This window comes from Gekko japonicus, unplaced genomic scaffold (assembly GCF_001447785.1).
Source record: "Gekko japonicus isolate JY-2015 unplaced genomic scaffold, Gekko_japonicus_V1.1 scaffold232, whole genome shotgun sequence".
Classification (NCBI taxonomy): domain Eukaryota; kingdom Metazoa; phylum Chordata; class Lepidosauria; order Squamata; family Gekkonidae; genus Gekko; species Gekko japonicus.
The window spans coordinates 321,166-338,919 of NW_015162481.1; the positions used below are offsets into that span (position 1 = coordinate 321,166).

The window sequence follows — 17,754 nt, forward strand, 5'->3', positions numbered from 1 at the left end:
ATCTTTGCTTGTCTGGCATTATCCCATCATTTTATTTGGCGCTACCCAGTTGTCAGTTCTATAAGATGTATCAGCAGGAGGGGTGATGTTTGTAGAAAGCAAAAAATATTGGAAAGTTTTTACTCCAGACACTTCTTGTGGAAAATGTTCCCAGTAGCAACTTCCTGTCTTAAAGATTTTCTCCAGGTAGCTGAGGCTGAAGGAAGGCAAGGGTAATTGTGTGTGTACTATTGATATTATTGGTATTATTATCTTCAATTATAGCTTACCTTTCTCACTGAGACTCAACGTGGCTTACAAAATAGGTGATCAGATATCTGTTCAAAGCTCTGAGTATTACAATGCAAAGAATTGCTGATGGTGTATATAAGTTAAGTGCCGTCAAATTGCTTCTGACTTACAGTGACCCTATGAATATTAAGACCTCCAACATGTCCTATAGTTAACAGCCTTGCTCAGGTCTTGCAAACTGAGGGCCCTTATGGCTTCCTTCATTGAGTCTATCCATCCTTTACTGAGTCAATCCATCTCATGTTAATGAAAAGGGCAACTAGAATGATAAAAGGGTTGGAACACTTTCCCTATGAAGAAAGGTTAAAATGCTTGGGGCTCTTTAGCTTGGAGAAACGACGGCTGAGGGGTGACATGATCGAGATTTATAAGATTATGCGTGGGATAGAGCAGGTCGAGAAAGAAGTCCTTTTCTGCCTTTCTCACAATACAAGAACTCGTGGGCACTCAATGAAATTGCTGAGCAGTCAGGTTAGAACAGATAAAAGGAAGTACTTCTTCACCCAAAGACTGATTAACACATGAAACTCACTGCCACAGGAGGTGGCGGCGGCTACAAGCATGGACAGCTTCAAGAGGGAATTGGATAAACATATGGAGCAGAGGTCTTTTTGTTGTTCAGTCGCACAGTCGAGTCAGACTCTTCGCGACCCCATGGACCAGCTCCCGCCAGGCCCTCCTGTCTTCCGCCGTCCTCTGAAGTTTGCTTAATTTCATGTTCATTGCATCTATGACACTGTCTAACCATCTCATCCTTTGCCGTCCCCGTCATCTTTGACCTTCAATCTTTCCCAACATCAGGGTCTCCTCCAGTGAGTGCTCCCTTCTCATTTGGTGGCCAAAGTATTTGAGCTTCAGTTTCATTATCTGGCCTTCCAGGGAACAGTCAGGGTTGATTTCTTTTAGGATTGACTGATTTGATCTTCTTGCAGTCCAAGGGACTCTCAAGAGTCTCGTCTGCATATCTGAGGTTGTTGATCTTTTCCCCAGCAATCTTAATTCCCGCTTGTGATTCATCTAGGCCAGCATTTCGCATGATGTACTCTGCATATATTTTAAATAAGCAAGGCAACAATATACATCCTTGTCATACTCCTTTTCCTATGTGAAACCAATCCGTTGTTCCATATCCGGCTCTAACTGTCGCTTCTTGGCCCTTATACAGGTTTCTCAAGAGACATGTGAGGTGGTCTGGTACTCCCATCTCTTTAAGGACCTGCCATAGTTTGTTGTGATCCACACAGTCAAAAGCTTTAGCATAGTCAATGAAGCAGAAGTAGATGTTTTTCTGGTACTCTCTTGCTTTCTCCATAATCCAGCGAATGTTGGCAATTTGATCAGAGGTCTATCAGTGGCTATTAGCCACAAGGTATAGATAGGAACTCTTGGTCTGGGGCAAGTGCTGCTCTGTATTCTTGGTGCTTGGGGGGGGGCAACAGTGGGAGGGCTTCTAGTGTCCTGGCCCCACTGGTGGACCTCCTGATGGCACCTGGTATTTCTGGCCACTGTGTGTGCCAGGGTGTTGGACTGGATGGGCCATTGGCCTGATCCAACATTGGCTTCTCTTATGTTCTTATGTTGACTCTTCCTCTTTTCCTGCTGCCTTCAACTTTTCCTGGCGTTATTGTCTTCTCCAGTCACTTGTCTTCTCATGATGTGACCAAAGTACAAGAACCTTAGCTTAGTCATTTTAGCTTCTATGGAGAGTTCAGGCCTGATTTGATTTAGAACCTACTTATTTGTCTTTTTTGGCAGTCCATGGTATCCATAAAACTCTCCTCGAACACCACATTTCCAATGAATCAACTTCTTCCTGTCAACTTTCTTCACTGTCCAACTTTCACATAGTAGTGGGGAATACTATAGTAGGACCTGTCTCTGAGTTTCACAGTGCAAAGAACTGCTGATGATCTGGCCCCCAAAGCTGACCTCTTGCATCGGACACTTAGGATTTGCATTCCACTTTTTCAGACACTTGACCAGGAAGAAGACACACTCATGGGCTTCATTGCAAGGAATTAAATGGTTTATTAAAGGACAGTGCTGTGAAGAATACAGAGTTGGGGAGTGAAATCTATCTTGTTAAAGAGAGCGTGCAAAACTCAAAGTCTTTTAGCCTTCTCACTTTCAGGATACCTTGGGGCCACATAAACAGAATGCACTGTCTCCCCCCCCCTTTTTCATTCATTTCTTTTCCATCCCTTTCGTCCCTTCTACTGATTCACACCTGTCTTCCACGCTTCAGTTTTCTCATCATGAAGATCTCCTACATGCCCTGATGGCATTAAATCACTTTTTATTATTTGCAAAATTTTGTTCCAGAAACAACAAACTGTTCAGCTTCCGTTGATGGTCATGGCGATGGATTTCAAAGTGGTTCTTGTTAGCAAGATTGCTGTCAAAGGGAGTTTGAGATTTCTAAGCTTGCCTGTCCCTTCCTTTCTGTTGTTTGTTTCTACAAAATCTCAAGCTGATCTTCTTCCCCTACTGATTCAGTCACCCCCCTACGCACACCCCAAGAACTCTCTTGCCATAATCAACAGTAATGGCTGTTTCCATACTTATTCTAAGGAGTCATATGTTCTAAATCATTGTTAGTCATTTCCTTTTCCCCTTTGTCCCTTCCAAAGAAATGTTGCCCAAATCAAACAAGAGAGTGGGAGAGAGAAAATGGTTGCCAAGTTCTATTGTGTCCACGTAATAAACTACTGAAAGTTGGGGGTCAATGCAAAGATAAGCATCAGACAGTTCAGCCTAACGAATGCTTTGTTATTGCTTTTGGAAATGCAGTTTACTCAGTGTGCTTTCTTCTTCCTCCCCTCTTTTTTGACAGCATGTGGACAATAAGTGGGTTTCTTCATCTAGGGAAGTAATTATTTTCCGCAAAGCCTTGTTGAATCCCATCACGGCCTTTCAGTTCCAACGCTTTGTGTCTTTGAAAGGAGATTTACTGGAGAACGGAGTGCTCTTCTGGCAGGAGGTACAGAAATACAAGGTACAGCAACTATATCCAAGTCCAGAAATTATATGGCCTCTCACAGACTGTGACACTTTTATCTAGAATGACTGCAGGCCTTTGGGATCCCTGAGGAAGGAGAAGTGGAGGAATGATGGGGTAACCCCTCCCCCTCATCTTTGGAGCTTAATATAGATCCCCACATTAGGGTGAAGGATGAGATAGTCAAAGGGCCTCTTCTGTGGACCCAGTGATCAGAAAACTCACTGCAAGATTGCCAGATTCAATGTGATATTTGGGGCAAGGCTATCTGCTGTATCTTGAATAGCCACACCAAGAGTAGATGTTTAACAGGATGCAGGAGTCTTGGCCCTGTGCAGAACTCCTGAACTCCTAACCATGGTTAGGAGCAGGGTGTGTGCTCACCCACCTGCTTGCATGAATGCCTCCTCCTGTAGGATTATAATTACATAGGTGATAGTCATGATTAAACATTAAACAGGATTGCCCCCATAACTAGACTCTGAGTACAGTTCAAGACCTGGTTTTAAACTCTAGTTATGAGGACAATCCTGGTTAGCATTAACCAAAGTAGGTGCAATGGCGTGCCATGGTTAAACCAAGTTATGAGAACTGGGGGGGGGGGGGTAGGCCACAGCTCCATGGGCAGGCCACAGCTCCACAGTGATCGTAACAGAGCTGCCATATTTTTTTTCTGCTGCCGTTGCTTTCTGCTGCTTTCTGCTCAGCTTCTGTTCTTCCACACACATCCACTGTGATTCTGTAATTCTTGCTAGTGCAGTCATTCAACCATATGTCAAACTGCTAGGCTCTTTGGTTTGAGAAGTTTGATATGTCCACTGGAGCCTGAGCATATGAGTGGTTACTGGTCAACCAATGGCTGTATTTAAGCTGAGATGAATGTAAACACAGCCTGCTAGGAAGCTTCATTCCCTTTTCTCCGCTGAGGAAGTATGTCTGTGCAAGCCAGAGGCCTGCAGCTAATGTTCACAACTTGAGCACAGAAATCTCCTTACATCCATAAGACTCGCACAACTCTGCCAAAGACCTTGTATTCTTCTGTGATGACAAACTGTGTGGTTCCTAATGAGGGCCAGCCAGCTGTATTGAACAAGGACCCCATGTTTGGCTGACCACAAATATTTGTCGTTAAGAGATCACTGCTCAGCACCAGTTCACAAGCAAGCCATGGAATTCTGAGGCTTGAAAAGATACCAAGTATGAGGTCCTTGAATGTACCTCAAGAATCTTCCTTGCCGCTAAGTAACAATGGCCTCACATACAGTTGGTCTTGTGGCCATGATCAGAAACTATGCAGGCTTCTGGTGAACACTTGAAATAGGTTGCCATGCTTCCTTCACTACCAGAGAGTGCTCCATACATGGGATTGTGTATATAGAGTATTTGTCAATATCGAAATGAATATTGTATGAAAGCCCATGTGCTCACTGTTTGTGTTCCAGAGCCACTGCACTAGATTGTGTAACAGTGATGTGCTTTGCAGAAATGAGAGAACATAGTATGGGGAGATAATGCTACATCCTTCAATGTTGCTATGAGTTCCTCGCATCATTAAGTCCTGTGTTCAGTCAGCTGCATAGTCATAGATGGGCACAGTGAGAAAGGAAAATTCACCTGCTGCTACCACACAGTGGCTTGGATCCACTGGAGATTTCTGTGGATGGAAAGGATTTCGGTCCACGAAGCAGGACTGCCCCACCTCCCTTCTCTTGTTGCAGGCCAATATTTCCCCCCAAATGTTGCTGCTGGGGAGAAAAGGGACCCTACTAGGAATGGCTGGGGGGGGGCAAATCAGTGGTTGGTGATGGGATGGGGGAATTGGAAAAAATTGCCCTCTCTTCCATCCATGAAAGTCCTCCATAGGATCCAACACAATGGATTATCGGCACATTACCTGCCCATACTGATTTGCTCCATTTACGTCCTACCTTTCTTTCATCATGAAACTCAAGGTGACCTACATGGATTTTCAAGAAGTCTCCCTTCCAGTCATTATAGATATGTAGACAACTTAGCTTCAGCAGGTCGTTTTATCAGGTGACCTCCAACCACATCTGGGACAATTTATTATCTCCCGGTAGATATGTGATGCCTGAGATAGTCAACGTTAAGGCACAAAATACCGAGTGGTATAGTATGGCTAAGCTGTATATTTGGACAAGTTCTAAAAGGTTGAAGGGGTAAACACTGGCTGAACAGGGACTGCAAAAAAGTCTAATTCAGAGGGGTCTTCTGATATCTTAAAAAGTAGTGATACTTTTTGAATGCCAGAGCCCACTTTGTTAGATGGCTCATCTGTTTTTTATAGAAGGAAAAGAATAAGCGCTTCCTTCTCTGCATGTTGATTATGATTTTGCATAAATTCCCTCTGTATTGTACTTTCCTCTTTCCAGGACATGTGCCATTCCCATTGCGATGATGCCATTCTCCAAAATAAGATCACAGCCATCATTAACTGCTTCATTCATTCCTCCATTCCACCGGCTCTGCAGATTGACATTCCTAAAGAACAGGCCCAGAAGATTATTGAGCAGAGGAAAGAGCTGGGTCCTTATGTGTTCAGAGAAGCACAGGTACAAGAATGCACACACTGAGTCTGGTAGGGAGGTGGTGACCCTGAGTATTAGAACAGACCACTGGAGTTGTGGGCTAAGATGCGTACCTATGTATTTGTGTGGATACAAAGTTGCACCCATAAATTAAGTCTTGGATTGGCCAAGGTCCGATTCTAAGTTGTAGAAAGTCAATAATTTAAACATGAAGAATGGGCTGTAATGAGCCATGTGCAGGTTTCTCACCTGTGCATCAGATCAGCTGTCTGTGCTCTACGGTTTCAGGCTCTCACCTTCCCACCCCTTCAGTCTTGATAAACTGTTTCAGAAAGTCAGGAGACGTCTAGAGAATTCTCCAATGAAGACAAAAAGCTGCACTTGGACTGGGAAATCCAGAATATACTTGGGCCATACTATGGTACTGCAGGACCTAGTAACATCAGCTATAAGATTTTGGGTTCATCCTCATGGCCATCCTCCAACATGATATATGCCATCAAAAGTTAGCAGTACCTTTCTTCTCTCTACAGTAGGTCAAACCAGTCAGTTCCTGTGCAAAAGGATAACACAAATCTGGCATTAAAATTTGCAGTGTTTGGAAACTACAGGGAGAAAATTTCAATCTTCCAGGACATTCTGTTGTTAATCTGAGCCACATTTCTCCCATAAAAGATCTTCAGAGGGAGAAACTAGCATGACAGTGCTGAATTAGAATTCATTAAGAGGCTTTATACTCTTTTCCTATCACCCAGTGTTGAATTTGGTTACTATAGATGTCAGTTTCTTTAGCAAAATTTGAGACTCCTAATAGATCACAAGGGTAAACTAGCTTAGCATAACTAGTGAATGAACTCTGCATTTTCCTGAAGTTTGCATAATAATATTTCACCCTGCCTTTCTTGCATTATGTAGCCCCTTGGCTCTGCTGTGGGGCTTTTTCAAAAGGTAGCCATTTTAGCCTTAAAGGTGATAAAGTAACACAAGTTCCTCAGGCTGGAGGATTATGAACTACCTCACCTTGTCTTTTAAAAGATTCCCTGTCAGCTTTTACTGTGTAGTTCCCCCCCCCCCCATTTCTTTTCCTTTACACAGGGATCGCTTATTCCTTGCAAAAGAGAATGGCGCTGCTATCAAACAGGAGGCTTTCCTCCTAGCTTCCATAGAGTCTGGTGGGCGTGGGTTATACAGGTTTATGACAACACTGGAGTCAAGGCTGGAGTCTAAGGCTCAGGTCACACGGCACTGTAAATGCGCCTTGTTCCCGCTTTAATTTAAACGGGAATATTTTGTTCCGGTTTTGCATGTTTACACCACCCCCCAAGAGCCATCCCTCTTACCGGCTGCTCGCTGTCCCCCTCGCCCTCGTTCCCATCCGGCGACGGCAGCAGCTGCTCCTGGGCGGCCACAGGGCCATCCTTGCCATCGGCCCAGTCGCCGCCGGCCTGGCACGCCTTCTCCCGGCGCTTCTGGGCCAGCAGGAAGGCGCGCAGCGCGGACACTTTAACGTGCTGCTCGGGCGCCATCTCCACCACCTGCTTGCCACCCCCATCCAGGCTGCCGGAGCCCCCACCTCTCGTTCCTGCCTCCACCAAGATGCTGTAAGCACTGCCTTTTTTTATTTAAAAAAAAGAAATTTCTTAAGTGCATGTATGCCCATGTGCTGAAACCGGAAGCTTTTTTAAAAAAAAAACCCAACCCAGAGAGTGGTCAGACAGCCCTATTCGCAAACCTTTCGCAATCATTGCGAAAGAGGGCTGTCCATATAGGCGAAATCGCGCATTCAAAGCGCGAGAGCCAGAAAAGTACTTGATTTTCCCGGGGTCAGGAAAACCCGCGAGTATTGCGAGAGTAATGCGAGAGTGAGCCTGCTTTGGTGCAGGAGGCAGATTGGCGGATGTAAACAGAAACTTTAAATGCGGGAGGAAACAGCGGCGAATCCCGATCAAAGGGACAGTGTGACCGCACCCTATGACAACACTGGAGTCAGGCATAACACTTAATGGGGCCACCATATGTAGTGGAGAGGACCGGGATTTGGGTCCAGGGGGTCTGGATTAAAATGTCTCCTCAGCCATAAATTCATGCACACCACTGAGCGTATTCACAAACATTCCCTCCCCCCCAGTACTCCATGTTTAAAATGACCTTATGTCATTATGGTGACCTACAGACCAGTAGCTTCTCCACCAGGCCATGAAGCACCTTTTCAGTCTTCTTCCCTGTTCTTGCTGCTCTTTTACTGAACATCCAGCCTCTATGAAGGAGTCTGAGGGAACTGCACTGCCTGCTATTTTGTGACATTTTGGTTGGTCCTACTAAAAAGATATTGTGCTACTGTGGTTTGGGGGATTTTTCTAATGGACCAACACAGCTGCCTATAATCTTGTGATATAAACAAGGACACTGACTGTAAAACATTTGCTGCATTGCTTCAAAAGTCTAATGGACCTAAACTTTTGGCCTGATAGTTGCTGGAGAAGTTCAGGGGAACATGGCACTCTCCAAACCACTGAATCTCATGGTCGCTCTGCATGATATGAATTGACTATGCAATTTGAGAAGCGGCCATTTGATTCAGTGCTCCAGAACATCTCATTCTGATACCTGATTTGAAAGACACATGAAGTTCCCATATCAAGGTCAGTACTGTCTACTTAGATTATGGGTGTGCATTTGGATATACCTGAGCTGAAAGTAAATCCAAGATTAGCTGCCTTGTGTTATCTTAAGGCTATTCAAAACTATCCAAAATACTCCTGAAATAACAGGAGTAACAATAATTTATCCCCCAGAATTTCTGGAGTGTTTCAGGTTTCAGAAGGCACGCAGGGCTATTTTTGGGCAGGAACGCACAGGAACGGAGTTCTGGCTGGCTTCAGAGTTGGCCACGCCCACTACAGCCAAAACCTCTGTGTGTGTGGCTACAGAGGGAAGGCCTGGAGAGTGACACCCCCCCCCGGTGACTCTGAGGCAGGCAGGCTGGGGGGGGCCTGGAAGGATCGGGGAGGCATTTAAATGCCTCCCCGTGCCTTCCCCGGCCTGTCCAAGGGCCGGCTTGCCCAGGCTCCCTGCAGCTGCGGGGCACACGGGCAAGCCAAGGGAAGGCATAGGGGTATAGCCTAATATGCTAATGAGTTTCTCCTGTTGGGTGTGGCCTATTATGCTAATGAGTTCCTGCTGGGCTTTTTCTACAAAAAAAAGCCCTGGGTGGGAGTGGTGTTCTGGCAAACTGGGCAGCCCCAGAAATTATTGTCTAGCCCTATAAACACCGGTAACATGAATGCTGATCTGGCTGCATTTGCCTCATAACAGTTATCAGAACTGCAGAGTGGAGATTGGCTCTAAACACTTCTTTAGAAATTTGCATCACATGCAGAGGTCATTTCGGGGGGGATCGCGGGGGATCGCAGTTCCCCCGGGTGAGGTACGGGGGTCGGGGCACATGACGAAGCCCCGCCCCCTGCTTCCAGCCGCCCCGCTTCCGGCCCTCATTCAGCCAGGAGGAGGCAGGAGAAGAGGGAGGATAAGTTGCTTCCTCCCTGCCTCTCCCCACCCCTGCCTGCCTGGGGCCAGGGAGGGCCTTCGCGGGGCTTCCTTGCACTCCCGCCGGCCTTGCAGGTCCACCACCAGGCCCCTCATGGGGCTCGGCAGTGGAGCTGCAAGGCCGGCGGCGGCCAGGACTGTTGGGGGGGGGGGTGTGTGGCCTTATGACACACTTCCGGTGATGTCAGGGGGTGTGGCATATGCTAATGAGTTATGCTAATGAGTTCCCCTAGCTCTTTTTCTGCGGAACGACCCCTGATCATATGAAATTTATGGCCTAACTTGAGATCCATCATGAACATCTTTTGAGTCTCTGCCATTGCTTTAGAAATGGTTGTTCTTCTTCTAGTTCAAAGCAGACTCCGCAAGAGATTGTATCACTTAAAATTTACCCTCATCCAACTGTAATGTTATTTAGAATCTTGTCCAGAGGCAAAAATCCCAAAAGTTTCAAAACCAATCCCATCGTCTTTGTAAATGGAATGCGCTGGATAACAATGAGGTGAGAAGGAACAATCACATGAAGATGGCCTGTACTGAATCAGATCATTGGTCCATCAAGGTCAATATTGGGTATTGTCTACTCGGAGTGGCAGCTGCTTTCCAGGATCTCAGGCAGAGGTCTTTCACATCACCTCCTAACTGGTCCTTTTAACTGGAGACGGTAGGGATTTGACCTGGGACCTTCTGCACTCAAAGCAGATCCACTACTACTGAGCAGCAGCCCCTCCTCAAAATCCCGATACGTATTTACTTAGGAAGAAAAAAAGATTTAAAAAAACCCAATTCTATATTTTTTAATTAATGCAAGAAATTATTTAGGAAAATATTGTGGGTTTTGTTATTGTTTTGTGTTGTTTTTTTTAAATAAGGAGGAAGGGATTTGGAAGTGTGGTTTGGGCAGATTTCTCATCAGCAATAAACAGAAGCTGATGAGAAGCATGTGCAGGTCTGGACTAAACTGTCAGAAGACAATGCAGGGGATGCTGGGTGCTATGCATGAGAAGGGAAATGTTTGCTGCGTTATGACGGCAAAATACCCCGATTGTCGCCAGTCCTGTTTTGTTTCCATGCAGCATTACAATGTGAGACTTCCTTTCTTCTTCCTTCTGCTCCAGATGACTATTTTCGCTCTTCTGTTTAAATTTTGGCCACAATTTTGCGAGTTCCGAAGCAATTTGGCGGATGAAGAAATTTTGGCTCTTCTGGAAAGCCAGAGAGGAAGGAAACTAGAGAAGCAGAAAAAAGCAAGAGCTGAGGAGAAAGAGAAGGTGAGCGAAGGACAGCAGCAACACAAACCACTTCAGGCAAACGGGACAAGAGTAGGGATCTCTGGTAGGGGTCTGATCTGAATTCTGCCAGGACCCCTGAAAACAGCCATTATGAATAGCTTGTTTTCATCAACCCTGTTCTGTTTCATTTATTGCATTTGATTCCAGCCCCCTTAGGAGCTTGTGGCAGATAACAATGCTTTAATATAAAACATACATGGAAATGTTGCTGAAATCTAACATGCAGGCTAAAGCCTACACAAGGAACCCAAAGGAGAAACATCTTCCAGTGATGCCAGGAATGTTTAAGCTTTGATGGCTCTCTGGAGAAAAAGGAGTTCTGTATTTGCAGAAAGTGGCAGCCATATGTTTACGAGTACAGTAATTTATTCATATATTAATGAAGGGAGTGCCCCTGTAGGCTGGAGGCTCAACTTGTGAAAGGAGGGGGGGCCAGAAGAGAGCTGGTGTGTAGTGGTTGGAGGGAGGGATTAGGGCCAGGAAGAGCCAACTTCTAATTCCCATGAAGCTTCCTGAATGGCCTAGGGCCACTCTGTCCCTGCCTAGCCCCTCTCTGCTTTGAGGAGAAATTAGGCAGGGGAGACTCCTGTAGGCCGCCTTGAACTCCTTGGAGAAAGGAAGGATAAAAAGGTAATAAATATGATAGCTAACTGTAGAGACCACTGCAGAAGTTGCCAACCTCCAGGTGGTAGCTGTAGATCTTCTAGGATTACAGCTGATCTCCAGGTGACAGAGATCAGTTCAGCTGGAGAAAATGGCTGCTTTGGAAGGTGGACTCTGTGGCTTTCTACCCCACTGACGTCCCTCCCCTCCCCAGGCTCCCCCCCCCAAATCTCCAGGCATTTCTCACCCCGGAGCTGGCAACCCTGCTTCCCTCCCAACGTGCTCTGGCACGGGGCAGCCGATGAGCATTCGGCCTCTGAGGAGTATCCCTGAGAGCAGGCGGCCGTTGCTAAGCTACACAGGATGGGGAAATTAATTGTGTTCACTGAGGGATGCTGGCACAGCTCACTTCCTCTCGGCCATTCTGAGCAGCAAATCCCTCTCTCCCAGGGTACTTCCAAGGGCAAAAGAAGGAAGGCTTGCGCCTCTTTTTCTTTCTTAAGCAGCTGCAGGGCAGAGTGGAACTGGCTCTGAGGACGCGCCTTCTGCTGTCTATGAGGCCTGTTTACCTTGTCTAGATATAACTTTCAGTCTCCCCCCAAACACAGGCACAGTCGTGTCCAGTGTTCTTTTATAGCTTTTTAGAAAAACACAAGCCTGACCCTTAGATTTTGGTGATTCTCCGGGCTACGAGTTTCATGGCTGAGGGGCAGTGGCCCCTGTATCCACTATAGCTGCCCCCAAGTGCCTCAGATGGTATTATTGAGACATTGCCCTTGTCTGATTTTTGATGAAAGAAGTGTGAAGTGACAGAGCAGAGATCCCCAGAAACATCTGGGATCCCATTTTCTTTTATCTTCAAGCCACCTTGAGCAGCATATTATCAAAATTGTATTTTTTACTCTTAGGTGCAAAGGAAGAAATCCCCCACATCCATGAAGTCACTTTCCACTCCTGAGGGTAAAGCAGATAAAAGTGACGTTTCATCTACACCAAGCTTTACAGGATATGGCCGACAGGTGAATAATCAAGCACTGACCATATAAAAATGATTGTTTCTATAATAAGCAAGAGACCTTCTTCCTGGATGCTACTGTGCCACTGTGCCACTGTTCCCCAAACCAGCACCAGTGCATGCATGCAGAGTTAACTCCTCTCTTTGTTCTTTTTTTTTTTTTTAAGACCCCCGGAGGGGATATTTTTATTTTTATAATACTACATAAACTACAAAGAAAAAAAAAGGGAAGGGGAACTACAACTAAGGAGAAAGGAAAGTAACCCACACTAAACTAAAAACCCAAGAGTAGGAGATCATTACCCTGTTAGACTGCAGTTAGTATTGAAAAAAACCCTGTTAATAAACAATATACTTTGTGAGATCCTGTCTTTCTAAGCTTATGTGTTAGTTTATTACTTGTTACTTCTCATCTTCTCATAATCTTCTCTTCTCATCATCTTCTCTTCTCTTTGTTCTTATTAGTGAAGTGATACTCTAGTTTAGACCAGATTATGGACCGTTTCAGATGTAATAAATTTCAATCCAAATGCGGGTAATTGAAATGAAGCCTAGCAGTGCAATCCTGAACAAAGTTGTGTTACGTGTGTGTGAAGTGCCGTCAAGTCACTTCCGACTTACGACGACCCTGTGATTTAATGTCCTCCAAAATGTCCTATCGTTAACAGTCCTGCTCAGGTCTTGCAAGCTGAGGGCCCTTGTGACTTCCTTGACTGAGTTGATCCATCTCTTGCTGGGTCTTCCTCTTTTCCTGCTGCCTTCAACTTTTCCTAGCATGATTGTCTTTCCCAGTGACACTTGTCTTCTTATAATGTAACCAAAGTACGATAGCCTCAGTTTGATCATTTTAGCTTCTACGGAGAGTTCAGACTTGATTTGATCTAGAACCCACCTGTTTGTCTTTTTGGCGGTTGCCAGCAACGCATCCTTAACACTTCAGAATCTTTCCTAGCTCCTTCATGGCTGTCCATCCTGGTCTTAATCTCCTTCCGATTTCTTGGTTGCACTCTCAGTTTGGTTGATTATGGAGCCAAGGAATAGAAAATCTTTAACAATTTCAATTTCTAGATCCATTGAATTCAGTGTAATTGCATTTGCACTTTTTCATGCTTTCCTCGTAGCCGGGGGTCATTTCGTAGAAAAAGAGCTAGGGGAACTCATTAGCATATGCCACACCCCCTGACATCACCGGAAGTGTGTCATAAGGCCACACACCCCACCCCCAATGGTCCCGGCCGCCGGCCACACCCCGCCCCCAACGGTCCCGGCCGTGGCGGGAGTGCGAGGAAGCCCCGCGAAGGCCCTCCCTGGCCCCAGGCAGGCAGGGGTGGGGAGAGGCAGGGAGGAAGCAACTTACCCTCCCTCTTCTCCTGCCTCCTCCTGGCTGAATGAGGGCCAGAAGCGGGGTGGCTGGAAGCAGGGGGCGGGGCTTCGTCATGTTCCCTGCCCCCCGTACCTCACCCGGGGGAACTGCGATCCCCCGCGATCCCCCCCCAAATGACCTCTGCTCGTAGCATCCTGGTGCATTCATGCACTTCCTGAGGTTATCCTGGCTTTTCTCAAACCTGCTTTACTGCAAAGTTTTGGGAAAGATCGCAGTAAGGCCTGGATAGCTGTGTGGGCGGGAAAGGTTGGGTTTTCCTGGCAGCCATTTTCCTTGACCTTCTCCCTTCAGTGGCCATTTCCTCTCTCCACAACTGGGAAGGAGGGACTTTTTTGCTTGTTTTAAAATTGGCAAAGTACTGTTATAACGATGTGTAACAAGTTTTTGACTTCCCAGGTTTCATTTTTTAATAAAGTAAGTCTCTATCCACTTCTGTTGCAGTGATTCAAGGGGGAAAGGTATATCTCTGAAATGGAAGAGGCTAGAAACTTACTGTTTTTAAAAACGAAAGCTGAGAATTCAGAACTGGCTACACACATTGTTATAATAGTACATTAGCAGATAAAGATATTCAGCTGCCAGTTTTTAAAACAATTGAAAAAGCCCCATTGTCTAGGGGAGGGGGGATGGCCACTGCTGGGGAAACGGTGGGAGACGGGCTGTGTGCAAGTCCTGTTGCTGCTGTGCGGTACTGGTGGCAGCAACAGGGAAACCACAAAAGCTTCCCCCTGCATGCAAGCCACCATAGTAATCTTCTCTTTGGCAGCTTCATAAGCGAAGGCCTTTCTTTTTAAGAACTAATTCCATTAAGAAAATGCTGACACCATTAGGGAAACCTGCTGTGGGCTCTCCCTCATCAAAAAACAGAACACAGTGACTAACTTTTTGCTGTTTAATTTTTAGCAACTTTCTTGGTCGTATTCAAAGTACTTGGAAGCGCTCCATCAGGAGAGAGTACTCCTGAAGATTCAAGAAGATCTAGAGAAAAGATCATTAGCATCATCCGTTTATACAGGCAAGTTTTTCATCGGATTCTGTGCTTGAGGGGATATGGTTATGAATCCGGTTACAGCTCATTTTTTTTTGCAAATGCACAAAGTACCATTTAGGTATTCCATATTTTTTCACTTTTATCCAGTCTCTGTTACTTAGGATGTACACAGACATACATCATTTCAGCAGTAAGTTCACTGTGGATGAACATTCACTATATATCAGACACACATAAAGCCTGCCTCTGAGGATTAAGTTTGGGAGAACCTGTTATTCTACCATAAAAGACAGGATGAGTAACAACAGGCATCCTTCCTTTCCTGGCCTAATAGTAATAATAATAATAAGAGATTGGATTTATACTCTGCCCTTCACTTAAAGTCTCAGAACGGCTTATGATCTCCTTTCCCTTACCCTCCTCACCACACAGACACCCTGTGAGGAAGGTGGGGCTGATGGAGCTCTTTTTGAGGACTGCTCTTGAGAGAACAGCTCTGAGATAACTTGTGACTGACCCAAGGTCACACCAGCAGCTGCATGTGGAGGAATGGGAAATTAAACCCGGTTCTCCCAGATTAGAGTCTGTGCTCTTAACCACTACACCAAACTGGGAGAAGCATTTGATCAGCAATGCTTCATGTGGGACTGTAGAGTTAAAGAACAAGAATGGGAGGGATCCACAATAATGTCACAAAAATCAGAGTGCTCAAAGGATTTCTTGCAATTTTTAGTTTATTTACCATGCATGTAAAGGGAAGGGGGAAGCATCCTTTACTATTTTCAGTAGATCATGCGAAAAAGTTAACCCCTCCCCCCCCGCTTCTGGTTTGCTGCTATTGTACTATTAAGTAAGTTCTAAGTTGTCAACCAACGATGAGGCATTGAAACCAAGAGTGACAAATAAAAGAGGGGGGGGAATAGAAGGGGAGAGAGGGAAATGAAGGCATATCATGAAAGGAAGAGAGCAAAATGAAAGAAAAGTGTGGAAAAGAGGAAGAGAAACTGAGAAAAAAGGAAAGGTTTTAGGGCTGCCAAATGCCCCCGGGGGGCGGAATTCCCCCCGCTTTCGAGCCCCGATTTCTGCTCCTGCGGAATCGGGGCCCGGGGGAACCCCACCCCCGCGTGCGCGTCACCCGGAAGTGACGTCGCACGCTGGGGGCGGGGCCACGCCATTTGAGGGGCCCGGCCAAAAAAATTTGGCAACCCTAAAAGCTTTTATTTTCTGCAAGATGCTAAGAGGGAAGATCTGGCTGAGCAGACAAAACTGGAGCTAGGTGAAAGGAAAGGAAACAACAAACCTTGTTAGGAGGCTGCAGCCTGGCTGTGACTGTAGCAGCCGTGAGCTGTGCTGGCTGGCCTTGCCTTGCTCCAGTGCTGGCTTGGTTGATGGAAATAGAAGATTATTTATTTTATTTATTTATTTAAAACATTTTTATTCTGCCTTTCCACCCAATCAGGGTCCACAGGGGGGTGGCAAACATTGAAAAATGTTTAAACATTTAAACAAAAATATAGTGAAAATTATAAAATTCAACTGAACACATACACAAACAACACTAGAAGAAGGGCCAATAACAGTTACTGAGCGAAAGACACTGATGGAAGGAGGCAGACAAATCTCCCTGGGGAGGGATATGCCCGTGTTTGCCTCCTTGTAGTAAACCTTGCAGAAATCAGAGCTCCTGTTGTTTACTGTGTTCTGCCTTCTCTGTGTCCCTAGTGGCTGTAGTGCAGAACTGCATTCGAGGTAAAATAAATTGAGATGCATTCTGAATGCAGCATGACACTGGCTTCAGGGGCCTTCCAGCTCACTTGGGCCTCAAGAATTTTGTTGTCGTCCCCCCCCGGTCTCGGAAGGGACATCATCACGGCACTGACGTCAGGGGGGGTGACACTCTAGTTTTTGGGCAAAACTAAGTTTTTTTGCCTTCACAACCATAGAGTTTGCCCAAAAACTAGAGTGCCACCCGCAATGGTGCAACGTGATGACATCACTTCCGGGGGTCATCATTGTGTTGGGGACAATGTCCCTGTTTGGGGGTGGGGCTTCCCCCACCGGCCAACTGGCCAGCAGCAGATCAAAACCCTCAAAAGCGGGGGAACCTGGGGCTGGGAACCCTAATGTGTGAGAGAAATTGGTCCTCCTGACACCAAGATAGAGAGTGGGGTGGGATGGTAACAAAACGAAAGCAGCTTTGTAACGAGGACTCCCCAGTCCTAGTCTAACCACTGTGCAATGCTGTTTCTTGTACATCATTGTGGTACTGCTTCCCAGATCTTATTATCTGTTATAGTCCATGTATTTTGTTGGGCTGACTGTTCAGGTTTGCGGCATCTCCTGATGCTTCACCTTGCAAAGCTTTGGGCTTCTCTGTAGTTCTCAGATTTGTGCGATTGTTTTGAAATCCAGGTATCTCATCCATGTTCAATCTGAAGAGTAATCAGCCATGGGGACCAGAAAAACCAAGTGCCTCATCCACCTTCGCCTCTGCTTTTGTGAAACAACGCAGTTTTCACTGAGACACTGGAAGTACGTCACAAAGAGATCCATCGCGTTTCAGTTTGGTAATCTTGCATTACATCACCAGCTTCTTAGTAGTCTGTGTTTTCCAATTGCAAACAAATTTCCTTGGAGTATTGCTGATATTGTTATTCAGTACTCAACCCAGAACTGGAATGCAACTGGGGCTCCTTCCCCATGAATGCTTTGCTTACTTACTGCAGCATTGTTTTGTCTTGCATCTACAAGACTTTGTCCTCCATTCACCCTTTCCCCTGTATTGCCCCCCCCCCACTTTGTTGCCATCTTTCTTAAAGCTGGTTTGGTACAATTGTTTTGGAAAGATCACAGTCCAAGTGCCTTGGGATCAGGGGTCGTTTCATAGGAAAAGAGCTAGGGGAACTCATTAGCATAACTAATTAGCATATGCCACACCCCCTGACATCACCGGAAGTGTGTCATAAGGCCACACCCCCTGACATCATCGGAAGTGTGTCATGAGGCCACACACCCCGCCCCCAACGGTCCCGGCCGCCGCCGCCGGCCTTGCAGCTCCACTGCCGAGCCCCATGAGGGGCCCGGC

At 46.0% G+C, this 17,754-nt stretch overlaps 1 protein-coding gene across 1 annotated transcript in view; it reads left to right on the top strand.

Annotated features, from left to right (window-relative positions):
• The window catches only part of RGS22 (regulator of G-protein signaling 22), a 95,364-nt gene extending 78,173 nt beyond the window's left edge, over positions 1–17,191 (top strand). Inside the window, exons 21-26 of the mRNA XM_015405852.1 lie at positions 3,125–3,286; positions 5,683–5,862; positions 10,503–10,706; positions 12,188–12,298; positions 14,582–14,693; positions 17,082–17,191. Coding sequence (XP_015261338.1) covers positions 3,125–3,286; positions 5,683–5,862; positions 10,503–10,706; positions 12,188–12,298; positions 14,582–14,693; positions 17,082–17,191 — 879 coding nt within the window. The remainder of the gene's footprint in view (positions 1–3,124; positions 3,287–5,682; positions 5,863–10,502; positions 10,707–12,187; positions 12,299–14,581; positions 14,694–17,081) is intronic.
• The last annotated feature ends 563 nt before the right edge of the window (positions 17,192–17,754 follow it).